This window comes from Gekko japonicus, unplaced genomic scaffold (assembly GCF_001447785.1).
Source record: "Gekko japonicus isolate JY-2015 unplaced genomic scaffold, Gekko_japonicus_V1.1 scaffold2390, whole genome shotgun sequence".
In the NCBI taxonomy this organism is placed as follows: Eukaryota; Metazoa; Chordata; class Lepidosauria; order Squamata; family Gekkonidae; genus Gekko; species Gekko japonicus.
The window spans coordinates 95,320-112,980 of record NW_015174343.1 but is presented as its reverse complement, the minus strand read 5'-3'; the positions used below and the strand labels follow the sequence as shown (position 1 = coordinate 112,980).

The 17,661-nt window shown below is 46.9% G+C and overlaps 1 protein-coding gene across 1 annotated transcript; it reads right to left on the bottom strand.

The window, feature by feature from the left end:
• Window positions 1-2,356: 2,356 nt before the first annotated feature.
• LOC107121382 (cationic trypsin-3-like) lies at window positions 2,357-11,162 on the bottom strand. Its single transcript, XM_015424296.1, has 5 exons — window positions 11,123-11,162; window positions 8,426-8,591; window positions 7,554-7,810; window positions 5,442-5,578; window positions 2,357-2,506 (listed from the first exon to the last, which is right to left on the bottom strand). Exons 1-5 carry the CDS (start codon window positions 11,160-11,162, stop codon window positions 2,357-2,359), a joined length of 750 nt encoding a protein of 249 aa, XP_015279782.1.
• Between the last annotated feature and the right edge of the window lie 6,499 nt (window positions 11,163-17,661).

Sequence of the window (17,661 nt, the reverse complement as noted above, 5' to 3'; positions counted from 1 at the left end):
CCACCCCCCCCCCCCCCCGCAATATCCGGCCCGTGTGACCGGGGCCAAAGTTCATTTCTGGGTATAAGTGAGAACTGGGAGACTCAGGATTTAATCCAGTCTCAGCTATAATCACTAATTTATGCATCCTGATTAGCCGTTCCTGGCAACTAACCCCCACCCCACCCTCTCTCTTTATATATATAGTGGTTGAGGAAATTCTGTTTCACTGTATCTGAGGAAGTGTGCCTGCACATGAAAGCTTATACCCTGAATAAAACTTTGTTGGTCTTAAAGGTGCCACTGGACTCAAACTTTGGCCCATTCTTCATCTAGCATCCGCTCCATTGTTTTACCAAACGTACACTGGAACAGAAAAAAGTGCGGCTCCAAACCACATTCAAATACCCCGGGCCAACACCATACTGGCTGCAGAGTCACCCCTGAGTGGCCATAAAAGGGCCATAAATCTCTGCGGATGGCTACCATAAAACTGAGATCAAACGAAGTGAAAGCCGGCATGCAGTCTGGACACTGCCATAAAATCCGACAATCAATCAGAGTGAAAGTGGCATGAGATATAGAAGGGAATGTCTGTCCCATCGGGGGTCTGGTAAGACAGCGGAGCAAATGCTAGATGCAGACTGGGCCACTGTTCTGGAGATTAGTTGTAACTCAAGGAGAATTCCAGACCCCACCTAGAGGTTGGCAACCCTATTTATCTTTAACAAAATTATGGCATACAGAAACCTAGGAGGGATATTTTTTTGGCCAGAAGACATATGGTTGGCAAACGGGGCAGGATAGGATAACAGAGCAGAAAAGTCAGTTTTGACTCTAGGGTTCCAACTCCGACATGGAAAATGCCTGGATATTTGGAGTGTTGAGGTAACAAGGTGCCAAGCATTTGGGCTAGACACAGTTGTGAGATAACCAATACTTTTTGCCGCCCTTTGAAGCTGCCATTTGCTCCAAGGGTTGACATGAATTGGTTGTGGCACGTTCTTCTTAAGCAAGAGATTCTAAAAAGGGGTCCTCATTCTATTAGTATTCCCAGGGCTTTTTTTGTAGAAAAAGCCCAGCAGGAACTCATTAGCATAATAGGCCACACCCAACAGCAGAAATTCATTACCCTAATGTAGCCAATCCTAATGAGTTCCTGCTGTTGGGTGTGGCCTATTATGCTAATGAGTTCCTGCTGGGCGTGGCCAACTCGGGAGCCAGCCGGAACTCCGTTCCTGTGCGTTCCTGCTAGAATCTGGTGGACCCCCTCCTAAGCCTCAAAGCTAAAATAGTTGAATAAAGTCCAGGAGACAGACCTGAGGGGTAGTGGGGTGTAGTGGCTAGAGAACTGGACTAGGCCTGGTGAGATCCTGAGCCAAATCCCTACTTGCCAAGGTAAACCTCACCAGGTGATCTTGGTGCTGGAGTGAGTAACTCAGCATGCCTGGACACTCATACAGCTCTTTTTGTAGCAGGAACTCCTTTGCATATTAGGCAACACACCCCTAATGTAGCCAATCCTCCAAGAGTTTACAGTAGCCCCTGTAAGAAGAGCTCTGTAAGCTCTTGGAGGATTGGCTACATTAGGGGTGTGTGGCCTAATATGCAAAGGAGTTCCTGCTACAAAAAGAGCCCATGGGATGCCTCTCCTTGCCTTAACCTGGGAACTCGCTTTGTCCTCTCACTCTCTACATGACCTCCCATGGGGGACACATGTCTCTGCAAGTCTCTCCTGTAGAGACAATGCCCTCATGCTCCCACACACACACAATGCTGGACAAGCTGGCTATTGATGACACAGAAAGTTCTCTTTAGATTAGGGTTCTTTCTCTTCTTTTGCCTGCAACGTGAACTGGATTTACTTGAATAAATATAAGTTTAGCTCTTTAGCAATATACTTCTTGGGAGGTTTATCTACGGCACTCCGTATCACGCTTCTACGACTGGGCAAAACTCTGCTATATTAACTGAATACCCCAATACTTGGGCCAGTCCTTCTTTGTCAGGCTACCCTACCTTGAAGGGGGCTCCCCGAAGGATCTGTCTGAATAACACTACTAAAAGAAGGATGCCGGATCTCTGAGACTGATCCAAGCAGGGCTGTGCATATAAAAGACGCCACCGAAGCCCGACTGGATTCAACAGATGTATAATAGTCACGGCATACTGTGTTTGGCCATTGTTCAATTAAAAATAAGATGCAAAATAAAACATTTAAAAGGATGTTGGGATTTAATAACGGGGGCGACAACAAATGGTGCTGTCACATATGCCTTTATTTGTTTTGTTCCAAATTGCATTTCCTGCAGCGACACTACAGTCAATTAGAAAAACAAGCTAATAACTCTAGCAAGCGAGGCAGGCGACAGATCTTTTAGTTGGCTGCAATTGTCTCCTGGATCCAGTCAACGTAGTTACAGACCTTGGTGTATACCCCTGGGTAGCCACTCAGGGCACACCCTACCCCCCAGGACACAACGCCTTGGAGCTCCCCGTTGCACACCACAGGTCCACCAGAGTCACCCTGTCGGGGGGGCGGAAAAAGGAACAAGCCATTAATATGTAGTTTGCTAACCCTGGATTCACAGTATCTGCTAAACACAGAATTAGGGGAAAAGCCAAAATATAAACTTTTGGGGTCTTATCAGGACCAAGGAGGACAAGTCCAATGATGGAACATCTTCGCCCCTCCCCATTAACACTGGTCCTATTTTTGAACATATCTCCGTCCCACCTGCTACTTCTCAACTAGAGAGAGAAGTTGAATTCCCAGAGAGTCTAATCTCTGAATCTCGTTCTCTCACTCTGAGTAATTACAAACGTCTCCCATTCAGAGGACTCATTGTGGCGACCCGAGTTTGTCCGTCCTTCCAAAATCACTCTTCAGGATAATTTATGCGTTCCCCCACCACCACCCAGGGCTTTTTTTCGGGGTGTGTGTGTACCAGAACGGAGCTCCGAAACCTCTTCGACAAAATTCTTTCTAAAATGTTTAAAAATTAATGAGTTTTCAATATCCAGAGTGAAAACTTCATTTCCCTTTTGAGAGTTCTGGCACCTCTCTCTTTTTTTTTTAAGCCCTGCCCCCACCTAATATTTTTTGGGGGTTTTCAAAATTTTATTTCATTAAAACAATACAAACATGCATACTGAAAGATATAGTACATCGTGTTTGCAATCAATTTCAACTCAGTATCTGCACATTGCACATAACTGGCCTTATACTCAGTCTAATCCACTTTTCGCACCTAATACTTATGTGATGAGAGCGCAGACTAAACAACTGTGAATCAAAAATGTATCCATTCCAAATAGTTACGGTTTGATGGTGGTAGATCATTTCCCACAAAATACGTGATCAAAGGGAACGACCTGCGTACAAATTTGGTATGAGATCCCATATGACTACTCGTTTGCTCTTTATATTTATCTGCAGTCTTGTCCATTATAAAATGATCCCAACATTTATTTCGCCAATTCTGAATGGTGGGAGGTTTGGCAGATTTCCATGAGGCCGCTATAGTCAGTCTTGCCATAGGCACCTGATAATGTATTTGAGACAGTAAGAACTTCCAGGTGCCACCATAATGTTTTCGTAGAGCCACACGATTCCATCAGGTTCCTTCCAACTTTCAGAATGAGATCCCATTCTGAATTCCAGGTGCTCTAGTTCCAGTTGGAAACCAGCTGATTTAAACACTTCCAGAGTAGGGTTGCCGGCGTCTGGGTTAGGAATAGCAATGGGGGGTAGAGCCTGGGGAGGGGACAGGGACCTCAAGCAGGGTAGACTGCCACAGAGTCCACCTTCCAAAGCAGCCATTTTCTCCAGAGGGACTAATCCTGGTAATCTGGCTATCAATTGAAATGGCAGGAGATCTCCAGGTATCACCTGGAGCTTGGCAACCCTATTCCAGAGGCACCCACTTCACAGGTGTGTGGAAGTGCCCAGTGCTGACAATGAACAATGCTGTACTTCCTTGTTGGGTCGCAGGACTCCCCCCCCCCATCTCTATTTTGGAGCAGTTTCACCCTGGGTGGTGTGCCTCACATGCCGTATTATTAGTCAGGAGACGTTTTAGAGTTCAGCGGTCATGAGAAACATTTTCTTTCCCTTGTCTATGCAATGTGTCTCTTTTATGAACTGCCCAGGTCCACAGCCTGAGGCTGATTCCTATGAATGCCTGTTGCTTGTGTCTACCAGTCCTTTCCCGCTTTCATATTTTTACATAGGCTGTAGTTTGCCTGTTTAAAACCTGCCATTCTGTGTTACAAACCGTTTAAAGAGGTAGAGGCAATCTTTCCCCTCTTTGGAGAACCACTGACGAGCGATCTCGTCAAACAGGAGACCCTGCGTCAAGCCTTCTGCTTTGACTGACTGTTCAATGCCCTCCCTGTGGGCCATTTGCTGTTCTTTTGCCATATGTGTGTGTTGTGTGTGTTTGTGTGTCCCATGTTCTAAGTCAGGGGCCATAGCACCCACTGATACCTTTTCTAGAGCCCTTTTAGGGAGTGGGCAGGGCCAGGTAAGGCTCTTGTCCAGAAAGGCTTCTGACTGACGGAGATTTGATTGGTCGTGCAGATATTTTTAAAAATTGCTTTGGCAACAGCTACCACCACACCACAAGAATCTACACTGTGGGGAATTTCACATTACCCAGTTTCACCCGGTTTCAAGCCGGTAATGATCCGTTTTGAAGTGAACTGGTATAGGGCTGCCATTTCACACATGGCTTTCCTCTTCCGGTAAAGAGCTGGATCTGAAGCGGTTTGCCATTTCAGACTGCACCGCTATTTCCCGTTTTTCGCCCGTGCAGGCAATCTCCGCCTTTTTTTTTTAACGTTCGCTTTAGAGCGCTATAGCGCTATAGCAGTATAAAAAACACTCCATGCATTCCAATGGGATTGATATAATGCTATTCCGTTATAGCGCTATAGCGCTATAAAACAAACGTTCAAAAAAAAAGCCAGAGATCGCCCACACGGGTGAAAAACGGCGAGGAAAAGCGCATCGGAACCGGGAAAGGAAACGGAGGAGTACTTGGAAGTGGTTAACAGGTAAAACGCTTCAGCCCCGTTTCCTAAACGGGACAGAAGCGATTGTGTGTGAAATGACAAATATATTCCAGAAGGGAACCGGTTCTCAAACGGTTCTGTCTGAAATGACAGACCAGAAACCGTTTGGGAACCGTTCCTCTTCCGGAATATATCGCGTGTCTGAAATTCCTCTGTGTTACTGATGCTAAAGTGTGGCAATCATTTTGTGGCTGGCTCTGCCTCCTGGGGCAGCCATTTGGTGCTGCACCGACCATGCCATGTCAGAATTCCAATAGTGCCCACCGGCTCGAAAAGGTTGGGGACCCCTTTCTGGGTGACGTGTTCTCTGTATGATCCTACTGACAATGGCACCGATGCAGTATATTCTGCATAGGTGGAAGGAAGAGCGAGGAAAGGTATCTCACCTGGCAGGAATCTTTGCCGCCCTCCAAGTACCCCACACACATCATGTTAGTGGTGATTTTCCCGGGAAGGGCATCCTTGCACTCTGCATCAGTTAAGACGGGAGCATCCAGGCACTGGAGGAGCTCGGGCAAGTTGCCTGCCGCAAGAGGAGAGAAAAGAGAAAAGAGAAGAAAGGCATGTTGGGAACACCTGGAAACTGGAGAGCAGGAACATCTATTGAACCATGGATTGATGGGGCAGAGCCTCCTTGGGACTGTTACCACTTCACAGAGCGAGTGTGTGTGGGGGGGAACCATATGTTTGCATGCAAGCAAACAAACAAACCCTCACTCTGCACTCTGAAAAGCAGCATGTTGGGGAGATGAGTTCTAGCCTAACCTGTCAGACCTGCTACATTTCATTCCAGCAGATTATTTTATGAGGAAGAATCCAAACATGATCCCCATTCCTGAGCGCAGTCTGAAGTGGTACAATCTAAGGGACGTAGCACTGTGTTATTTCTCTGCGCGTACAGATATTGTCAGAGCTCTGGGCAGCTCCAACAAACCCAGATCTAGCACTGCAAGAGGACTACAAGGAAAGATCGAGAGGTGGGGTGGAGAGATGTGACCAGGAACAGTGAGGGCTGCAAAGCGTCCTTTCCCCTGGCCTGACCTCCAAACCCAGATTTCCTGTTCCTGTCCATTCATACATTGCAGAAAGGCAACTCTGATGTGGGAATCTTTTCTCATTGCAGGTGAAACAGAAGTGGGGACATAGTTAAGTCAGATGAGCTGGATTTGCCAGTCCTCGGGAGACAATTTTGATAAATTCCTAACATTTTCTGAAGATTTCCTCTATTTATTTTTTTTAAATTCCTGAAGATTCTCACTTTGGCCTAGCTAGAATTGCCTACCAAAGCTAAACATTAGTCCAAGACTGCCTCCTGCATTATTTCAAAATCTCCTTGTGGTTTTAAATGGCACAGCCCTCCTTTTCGATTAGTCAAGCGTTACACTTGGACACCCCCTTTGCTCTTTTTCATTTTCCCAAGCCTAGAAAGAAAAAGGATCTTTTGGTTTTGGACCTTGCTCTTTGTTCTATAATGAAGGATAGAATCTAGCCCTGAAATGTGTTAGTGTATTAGGAGTGTGCAGCTCTGGAAAACTCATTCTGGGCATAAGTCATGTGTTTTTGCTTCCTTCTATGGATTACTCTGGATCACTCTGCTATCCTCAGAAACAGAACCCTGTATGTGTTTCAATACATGGTTATACATAGCTATAGCCAGGGGTCATTTCGTAGAAAAAGAGGTGCAGGATCTCATTAGCATAACGAATTAGCATAACTTATTTGCATATGCCACACCCCCTGACATCACCAGAAGTGTGTCAGAAGGCAACACCCTCCACTCAGGCTCCACTGGACTTTTTTGGATTGCTAGCTATTGGGGGGGGGGAGTGCAGATCTGTCCTTGCAGAGGAGGGAGAGCTTTTACCTGAATAAAACTTGGTCTTAAAGGTGCCACTGGACTGTTTGGGACCGGTGGGTCGAGGGAGGGAACTCTGCAACTTACCTGGCTGCTTCTTGCTCTGACTGAGAGCTGCTGGGATCAGGGGGTGGGGCTTGTTGTATGTGCCCACCCCCTGGGCTCTTTACTGCCGGAGCTCTGCTCCTGGCTATAGCTAACTGTATGCCCTCGCCTGTTTTCTCTCTTGTGCCCCCTCCTGAGTGGAGTAAACTTGCACAGTGCTCGAACGTTTGGAGTGACTGGTTCCTGATGTGGACTTCTAGTGCTGGATGTTATTACTGTAAACATTCGATATTATTTTAACCAACCAAAATGGCCAGTTTTCTACTTCCATTGTTTGTATTCTTGAATATTAATGTTTAAATAAATAATTTTTAAAAAGAAAAAAATAAATGGGGACATTGCATTTTAATAGAAAATGGTCAGAGGAGATAGGGTTAAGTTCTCTCCCCCCCCAGTGGTTGTTCCACTTCTAATCATAGGACCTTGCAGCTGATCTTTGCATTTAGGAAAAACAGGTTTATGGGCCAGTTGGACCCCAAATCTATGCAGAAAGAAAAGGGGACTCTATGGCTTGAGAAGGAAACACTTCTGTACTCACATCCATTGCTGAGGGTGTTCCCCCACCCCGAGATGAGGCACTCGGTCCCAGCTGTTACACACCGGGAAGGCAAGGAAATGGCCCGGATGCGGGAGTTCAAGGTGGCGGGGGTGGCCAGCTTGATGAGCATAATATCGTTGTCCATGTTCCTTGGGCTGTAGCCAGGGTGGCGAATTTGTTTCTCGGCCTCGATGAACTCTTCTGAGCCTTCCAGCACATCTATGTTGTACTCCCCGAGTCTTACCTGTATGCGGCCACTGGGGAAACAAGAAGGGTCACGTAGCGCACCATTAACTCCGGGTTCTTTGCATTATTCTGATGCTCTCCTAGGCCTTCTTCTGATGGAAGAGGCACTTCCCGTGGACACCAGGCCCTCTCTCTATTGTAGGGGTTCCCGACGTTTTTTGAGCCTGCACTAGCCACCTAAAGGAAGATCTATGAGCCGACTGTGAGAACAGATTATCGAATATGGCGGCCATCGTTAAACAACAATAACGAGTACTAGCACTTTATAATGTCAGATGGTTTTAGAACATTTTAGGGCTGTTTTAACTGTATCTGTGTGCTTTTATGTAAGCTGCCCTGAGCCGGCCTCAGCTGGGAGGGCGGGGTATACATTTGATAAAAAAATAAAAAATAAATTTGGAATTCTGATACAGGATGGTGGGCGCAACCACAAAATGGTTGCCATGGACTAGATGGACTATTGGTCTGATCCATCAGGGCTCTTCTTATGTCCTGAATTTACAGCATCTTTTGCATAGCTGGATTTCTCGCTTATCCCACCCAAGCTTAGTTGGTCTGAAAACGGCACAATGAAAAATGAACCCCATAAATAGGACAGAATTAAACAATGCTTATTCTGCACTCACGATTGGTAACAGTGGGCTGCTGAAAGGACCCACTGATTGTCGATGAGGGAGCCCCCGCAAAAGTGGTACCCCGCATTCAGAGACACCTGGTAAGGGAGAGAGTGCTCCGGGCAGGTGTAACCCCCTACGATCTTGTCGTCGTCATCGTCACCAAAGGGAAAAGCAGCTGTAGGAAGCAAGATCACACTCAGCTGACTAAAGGTAAAAGGTAAAGGTTCCCTTGCTCGAAAGCCAGTCGAGTCTGACTCTAGGGTTGTGGTGCTCATCTCCGTTTTAAAGCCGAAGAGCCAGCGCTGTCCGAAGACGTTTCCGTGGTCATGTGGCCGGCATGACTAAACACCAAGGCGCACGGAACTCTGTTTCCTTCCCACCGAAGTGGTACCTATTTGTCTAATTGCAATTTCTTGCTTTTGAACTGCTAGGTTGGCAGGAGCTGGAACTAGAGACGGGAGCTCACTCCGTCATGCAGCACACTCGGGTCTTGAACTGCTGAACTACCGACCTTCCACAGCCTGCAGTTCAGCGTCTTAACCACTTGAGCCACCGCAGCTCCCAGCTGACTAAAAGAAGACCGTAAATGTTTGTCTGAGAGAAACTGTAAAGATCTGTCACTTTCGTATCATTGTCATCCGGAAGATCGATTCACAGGCCACAGTGGCATCAATCGTCCTGATTAACCAGAGGGAGACAACCAGCAGTATTCTAATGTTTAAATGATGAGGTTTTCTAACACGCTAGCAGTATTATCAAAAGCTATAAAAATCAATTTTCTCTGTTTGGAACTGCCATTGTTAGCACCCTGGATGACATGATTTTTAGAAGAGCAAGAACCTACCGCCTGCCTTGAGGAAAACAGAAGCAAGCAAGAGCAATGCCTCTTATTAAAGCCCAGAATGAGATGGCTTGACTCATTCAAGGACGCCATGGCTTTCAGTCTGCAAGACCCAAGCGAGGCTGTTAAGGATGGGACATTTTGGAGGTCATGAATTCATGCGGTAGCCATAAGTTGGAAGTGAGCAGATGGGACATAACGCACAAGACGCTTGTGAATGCAACCAAGTATTTTGAAGTTCCTGACCTGTTGAGCCTTATAATAAATCCAATAAGGGTCTAGTTGGCTAAGGTACGACTTTAGCAAACTACACACAGAACTTTGGAGGTGAACAAGAAGCTGAACTTGCCTCTGCCAGGCTCCAATTCATCCCCTGCCTGAGAGTTCCTCACAGCAGGCTAAAAACAGATATTGCTCAAACGTTCCTATGTAATTCAAACATTAAACCTCTATTGGCCAACATATTAAAAAGGGGACACTAAAACAATGCTGGTTTCAGACAGCCTATGTATTCCGTTTCAGGAACTGTTCCCTGACAGAATATATTTACCTGTTCAGAGAAACAAGCTTCTGTCCTGTTCAGGAAGAGTGCCTGAAGCATTTTTTACTCAAACTGCTTTCCTCCAGTCTTCAATCCTTTCTACTGCTTCTGAAGCGCTATGGGGTGCTGTATAAAATGCCCCGTAGTGTTTCCTGCGATGACAGATCTTTTCATGCTCTTTTTCTCCTCATGCGCAACCGTCTCTCTCTCTTTTTTTAACATTCTATTGGGGACACTATGGCTGTGAAGCGGGACTACAAAGCAGCACGATAACAACCCCACTGAGATTCCTGGACTCCATTTAGATACACTGACATTCGCTACTGCTGTCACTTGGAACAAGTACCTGATCGGACAGCGTGTTTAAGGGGGAGATCGGGGGATAAGTGAATGGTGAGACAGATGTTTGGTCGATTTTTAAAGTTTGCTTTAGAGGAAGTATCGACTCAGGCACCACACACACAAGCACACACACTCCATGATTTGTGGGAGTTAAGGAAGGAAGGAAAGCGTCCTGGGTTTCAAAACTGTCCGGTTTCCCCCCCACCTCCATGGCACTTGAGCTCTGTATCCAGTGAGCTCCTTGTTTCCAGGGGACAGCAATAGCGAACGACAGTGTATCTAAATGGAGTCTAGGCATCTAACACCCAACCCCCTCAGGGAGATTGTGCACGTGGGGGGAAATGGTGGGAAAAGAAAGCAGCGCAGTTTGAAACCAGAGACGGCTCCTTACCGGAAGGGAAAGGCTGTGTGAAACAGCCATCCCTGTACCGGTTTATTCCATGACGGGACAATGACGGTTTAAAAAGGGTAATGTGAAATGGCTCAAAATGAGCCAAGTCAGGAGGGAAAGTCAATTCTGTCTGCTCGGTGAAATGGCTGCCATTCCATCTGTGGTTCAGTTGGTAGAACGTCAGACCTTCCATTTGAGGGCCCAGGGTTCGAGTCTCCATCCAGCCATTCTTTTGTTTCAGAATAGCCCGTGGCTCAGGGCCAAAGCATGTGCACAGATCCTAAATGTCCTTGACATCTCCATTTAGGAATATCTCAAGCAACAACGGTTGTGAAAGACCTCTCCATGCTAGAAAGCCACTGCCCTCCAAAAAAAATACTGGGCTCAAACAGGCCAATGTTCTGCCTCACCATACAGGAGCTTCATATAGTGACCCATTCGTGTGGCAATGACATGTCCTCCAAATAAGGCCACAAATAATTTGGAGGGCATGGGCCATGCTACCTTTAGCAACACCAATGACAGACCGGCCGATCAAGTAATGAGATGATCCCAACCAAGAGCAAACGGAAACAGCATTACAGAACCTACCAGCTGCACCCAGGCAGGCAAGGAGCAGAAGGAACTTCATGGCTTCTCTGTCAGTGGTCACGTTCTCAACCCGCTGCAAGAGGAGATTGCTAGGGAAGACCTCACACCCTAAATACCTGCTTGTAGGCCTTATCTTGCCAGCTCCCAAGGCTGTGGCAGCTTTTCACTTCCCAGAGTCTTGGCACGACATTGAGCTTGTTATCAGGCCTGGAATTTCCAAGAATAGAAAGTGCAGACTTGCCATGACCTTGAGCACTAACTGTACTGATCAGCTCCCATCGCATCTGGCCAAAGATTTTTGAGGGCCATCTTTGCATGGGGAGCTATGTGGGTCCCAGATTATCAAGGGTTCAGCACCTTGAATTGGAAAATGGGTAACCAATGATATTCTTTCAAAACCAAACTGGTTACCATAGAGTTCCCCTCCCCAGATGCTAGAACGTCCCCCCCACGCAATGTGCCCTGTGCAATGATGTCACCTCCAGGAATGTCATTGCACCAGGCATGTTGGCGTGGATGGGGCTGCTCAGGGGCGGGGCTTCCATTGCCGGCCAGCTGAGCAGCAGCGGATTGCCCCCCCCGAAAGCAGGTAAACCCCCGCCCCCATCATGGGGATGGCAACCCTACATTCACAACCTGGGACCCCACATATTAGAAGGGCCATCTTCTTCCATATATTCCTGTGCACCAACTATAGTCTTCAAGCAGCCATCTGTGGGACATCCCACCAGTTAGGGTTGCCCATCTGGCACTGGCCAGAGCTGGGGCCTTTTCCATTGTGGCTCCAGCTCTGGGGAAGGGGCTCCTTGAAGAGGTGGGGCCCCCCTCCTTGGAGATCTTCAGGAGGCGGTACAAGGCCTGCCTGTTTGCCAGGTCTTTTGAAGGGCTTTGAGATGTAATGGTCAAGAGCGGCAGACTCTGATCTGGAGAACCAGGTTTGATTCCCCGCTCCTCCACGTGAAGCCTGCTGGGTGCCCTTGGGCCCCTCACAGTCAAAGACCCCTCAGACCTCTCTCAGCCTCACCTACCTCACAAAGTGCCTGTAGTGGGGAGAGGAAGGGAAGATTATTGTTAACTGTTTTGAGAGAAAAGTGGGGTATAAAAAGCAACTCTTCTTCATCTTTCAAGGGGGAGAGGAGGGGAGAGATTTAGGAATGGCTATTTTATTTATGCTGTTAACCAAAAGCTGTATTAAACTAGTATGGTAAGCCACCTTGCACCATGAGGAAAAGCGGGATATAAATTTTAATAGATAATCTTTGGCCCCTGCCACACGGCAGGGAAAACACTGGGCAAAGCGCAGCTTCTAAAAGCCACACCAAAAAAGAGACGCCGCGGGATCCCACGATCCCCTGAGCCGCGGCACCGCTGCTTCCCGGCACGATCAGATGCCGGGGAGGAAGAGACGAGTGGGAGGGGGAGGCTGCCGAACTGTGCATGATCGAGCATGCGCAGTACGGCCGGGGATGCGCTGGCGAAAAGATGTGCCAGCGATCCCACGGCCGGCAGTTATGCGGCCCTTCGGAAAGAACCACCTAGGTAGGTGGTTCTTTTTGCTGCGGGTTTTGGCCGGGAGGGGCGGATTGGGAACGGGCTGGGAATGGGCGCAGCACGATTCCCAGATGTTGCTGTGGGATCACGCCCGTTTGCTGCGGCCCTGATCCGTCCCTCTCCCGGCCCAAACCGTCTAGTGTGAACAGGGCCTATATTTAATAGATTAATACATTTTATGCCATTAAAGGTTTCCTAAATCTGAATCTGATAAATACATATAAATACATATTTTAGTAGATAAAACACATTAAAATATTCAAGGACCTGATCATCCCATTTCAATCTGAAGAGGGCACAGCCCAGACACAGGCTAACCACGTGACTTGCTGTTTGTGGGAAATGAGGGTAGGCATGGTAAAGGGAGAGTTCTGCAGGTGCAGCTGGTATGAATATGGAAGGGTGGTAAACAGGAAAATCAGTAGAGGGGTGGGGAGAGGAAACCATTGACAGGTGGAGCCCCCTCCCAATATCCCTTGAAAATGCAACCACCTCAGGCCAGAAATTAGCATGACAAGGGAAGGCCAGGGTTGGAAATGCTGCATTTCTCTGGCATTTTTCTGTAGCCACACACTGATGACACAAGCAGGTTTTTGTAGGAAGTGGCCGTGACTCTGAAGTGCTGTGTCTTGGCTGCTTGCGCAGAGATAAGCAGCCGAATCCTTTTGCTTCACAGGTGAAATGGTCAGGCTCAAGTGGTAGTCTTCAGGCTGCGTAGCAGAGAATTGGTCCAACACATCGCCTTTCTGTTGTTCTTCTTTTTTAAAGAAGTAATAGAGGAACTCCGGGCCTTGCCCTGCCTTCTGCCGGTACCAGTACATGTGGTCGTGTTTATTTGTTTGGCGGCATTTGAAGTGGGCATCTTGGCCTTCCTGCAGAATCAGACTCGGCTGTTGAGTGATCTCAGCCTTTGCACCTCCTGGAAGAGAAAGAGAGGGGGAAGAACATGTTGGTATTTTTAATTGAAATTAGTAGAGCAACCTCTACAGAAGAAAACAACAACACTTTGAGCCAAGGACCTACCTAGTCCCAGGACACAAATGGCCACACACCATCCGGTCCACATCTCTCCTGGGAGAGTGAGCTCGTGATGTGTAAAGGTTCGACATGTGATTCCTTCTCAGGCTCCAGGAAGTGGGCTGCTCTTATGGCCTTACACAGTGAGTAGCAACTGCGCTCGTCTGGCGTCATCGCTGTAACTGAATTGAGAGAGCTAAGCAACCAGGAGTGAGTGTAGAGGCAGGTTATAGGTTTGCCAAAGCTGCGTTGGGAAATTGCTGGATCATTGGAGGTGGAGCCCTGGGGGGTGGAGTTCGAGGGAAAGGGGCTCAGCAGGGATGTGATGTCATACAGTGCACCCTCTGAAGTGGATTTTTTTCTCTCAAGAGAACTAATCTCTATGCATGGGTGTCAAACATGCGGCCCGGGGGCCAGATCAGGCCCCCAGAGGGCTTCTATCAGGCCCGCAGTGGAACTGTCTGTCTTCTGCTTCTTCTTCCAGTTCTGCTGCTGCATCATCATAGGTTTTCAGCTTACAGATACACACCTAAACAGCATACTCAAGACTTCAACAGCACAGACATTTTGATGCAATAATTCAGAGCACGGGTGTCAGTTATCAGACACTGTTAAATAAACAAAATATTGCAAGAGTGCTAATGTTTTAAGCATGTTTTTATTTTAAGTAAAAAAACCCACCCTTTGTGTTTGTGTCCCTTATAAAGTTTATATCTCTGCTACCTGGCATTAGTTTATGACACACATGGCCCAGCCCAACAAGGTCTCATTTATGTCAGATCCGGCCCTCATAACAAATGAGTTCGACACCCCTGCTCTATAGTCTGGAGATCATCTTGTAATGCTGCAAGAAATCCAGGCAGGCCCCACCTAGAAGTTAAAAAATAGGGAAAACACTGTGTCTAATGGCCATTAATTGAATAAAGTATAACTATACCATATGGCTCCTGACTCACTTATTTAACGACTCAATCCATTGTTTATATCAAACATTTTTTTATAAATCATTAGAACTGCAAATTCTTCTCACAACTCCCAATTTGTACAGGGGTATGTTTGTATATCACAACGTCATAGTCACAGTGCTCCTTAGAATCACATTAACAGTTCCAACTAAATCCTGAAACAACCAGCAGACGCTCCGGCTGACGAGCGCCTAGGTTTCAGCCCGTTTCATTAGTTGTCTTCCTCAAAGTCAAATTAACACCAGAGATGTTGTCATTCTTATTCTGGAACCAATCTCTAAATGTAAATTCAATCAGAGAATAGCCAATCTCAATGTTAAAGAGCAACAAAGCCTTCCCAGTTAAATAGCGTTGGTTCTCTACAGAATGAAGTTGGCAGCCCTAAAATGGTCCTTCTGTGGGCATCGAGCAAGGGAACCTTTATCTTTACTTTATGTTTGTATATCACAACGTCATAGTCACAGTGCTCCTTAGAATCACATTAACAGTTCCAACTAAATCCTGAAACAACCAGCAGACGCTCCGGCTGATGAGCGCCTAGGTTTCATCCCGTTTCATTAGTCATCTTCCTCAAAGTCAAATTAACACCAGAGATGTTGTCATTCTTATTCTGGAACCAATCTCTACATGTAAATTCAATCAGAGAATAGCCAATCTCAATGTTAAAGAGCAACAAAGCCTTCCCAATTAAATAGCGTTGGCAAAAGGTTCTCTTCAGAATGAAGTTGGCAACCCTAAAATGCTCCTTCTGTGGGGATTGGTTCTGTTTTTCTACAGAAGCATTGCCATTTCTCTCACTTGTGGAGCATTTTCTTTTTATCTCCCACTCATTTTGGCAGGACATGGCTCTGCCACAGAAATTGTACAGGCCCAAACTTGAGTTCGATGAAATTAGAGATGTTTATGGGAGACAGGAGGAAAGAGGGTTTAGCTTCTCCTTCCCAGCCAACGTTTCTCTCCTGACGTGAGGTTCCAGCCTCACACACGTGGAGGTTTTTGTAGGAAGAGGAGGTGACTTTGAAGTGCCGTGTATGGGCTGCTCGCACAGAGATACACAGACGAATCCTCTTGCTTCACAGACAAAATATTCAGTTCACAGCTCCTTGTCTTGGGCCACTTAGCTGTGAAACGTGGAAGAGGGTTGCCAAGATCTATTTGTTCATTACTTCGGAACATAAAGAGAAGCTGTAGACCTAGACTTGCATCCTGCCGGTACCAGTACATGGCAGTGTGCCCTGTCACTGGGTAGCACTCAAGCCGGGCAGGTTGACCTTCCTTCAGGACCAGACTCGGTTGTTGAGTGACCTCTTCACTGCAGCATCCTGGGAGAAAAAGATGGGTGGGGGAACTTGACACATCAGTAGAAAACAGTGGCTCAGGTCTGGAATTTGCGACCATTCTCTAAAGTATAATCTTTCAAGCCTGACAAAGACTTACCGACATCCAGGAGCCAAAGGAGCACACCCCAGCCGATCTTCATCTCTGCTGTGAGGTAGGTGAGGCTAAGAGAGTTCTGAGAGAACTGTGACTGACCCAAGGTCACCCAGCTGGCTGCATGTGGAGGAGTGGAGAATCAAACCTGGTTCTCCCAGATTAGAGTCCGCTGCTCTCAACCACTACACCAAGCTGGCTGGGGAGGGGAAGGAACTCAATGGGTACCATGCAATAGATTGCACCCTCTACAGGAGTTGTTTTCTCTTGAGGGACTGCTCTCTGCAGACTGGAGATTAGTCATTATACCGTGAACCCTCCAATCACCACCTGGAGACTATCTAGCTCCAACAAATGGGCTCTGCTTATGGCATTGCAGTGGGCAGCACTGGGGCTGCCCCCTTTGATTGATCTAGCTGAATGATTAAACCTTGATTAAAGCAGTGCACGTGTCTTTTAATTACCATAACTGAAGCTTGATCCAGGCATGCAGCAGAATGAGATAGTAGAATTCTGAGGCGGCGATTTGAGCTGCACCACTTCAGAGAGTAGATGGGGAGGTTCATGGTTTTTTTATTGCTTCCCCAAGTAAAAACTTTCATCAACTTTTTTTAAAGTACACCAGAATGGAAGTTTCCTGCATGGTGCTCTAATAGTTCATTTACAGGCAATTATTAATGTAGGGGAATTCTGAAAAATGTCATCCCTCACGCCACAGACTAAAGTGGTACATTCCACTCCACCACCTCAGCATCCTGCCACCTCAATATGACCTTGTCCTGCAGCACGTTTAGACCTGGCCTGAGAGTTACGGCATCTTCTTTGAACCAGAGAAGAGCTGGGTCAGGATCTACCTTTTCTTCCATAAAAAAACATTTGTTTGATAGCCTTAATGCAAGAAGCCCAAATTCTCCACCTGAAAGGAACCATGAGAACTCGCACAACTACTGCAACTGCAGGACTAGTGGAACACCAAACCAAGTGGGTTCATACAATTGGTGCCTCTCTGGGACTACAAGGAGGGTGGTTTGCCAGCCGCTCTGTTATTAGCCCTTGAATGGAGAAAAGACAGTTTTTTGAGGACACAGTCCTTTACCAATAGTAACAGCTAAACAGCAGGGCCATTTCAAAAAAACTGACTACAGGGTGAAGGGTTAATCTACCCCTTTCTCTGGATGGCCCTAAGGCAAACTGAGGCTGCATTTTATGGATGGACCAGGAAGTGTGATCTGGGTATCCTTTAGTTAAGCTCTGAGACTTGATATTATGGAGTCTGGAATCCTTCTGAGCATGTGCAGAGTGACCTTCCTGTACGACCTTCCTTTATGTGCCCCCACCAAAGACATATATCAATGTAACTGTGCATTCAATGTTTTGTTGACCTTGAAAATCAGCCATGGGAGGAGGGATTCAGAAAAGGCCTGTGATGCTGAACAAGGAGGGGCTATTTCCACCATGCTCTTTTCTTGTTTTCACTGCCGCCCAAGGACAGTAAGGAAAGAAGACAGGAACCGTGCCTTTGCCTGGCTTCTTTTCCTGGCAAGAAGAGTACATGCAGAGTAGCAGTTTTCTTCT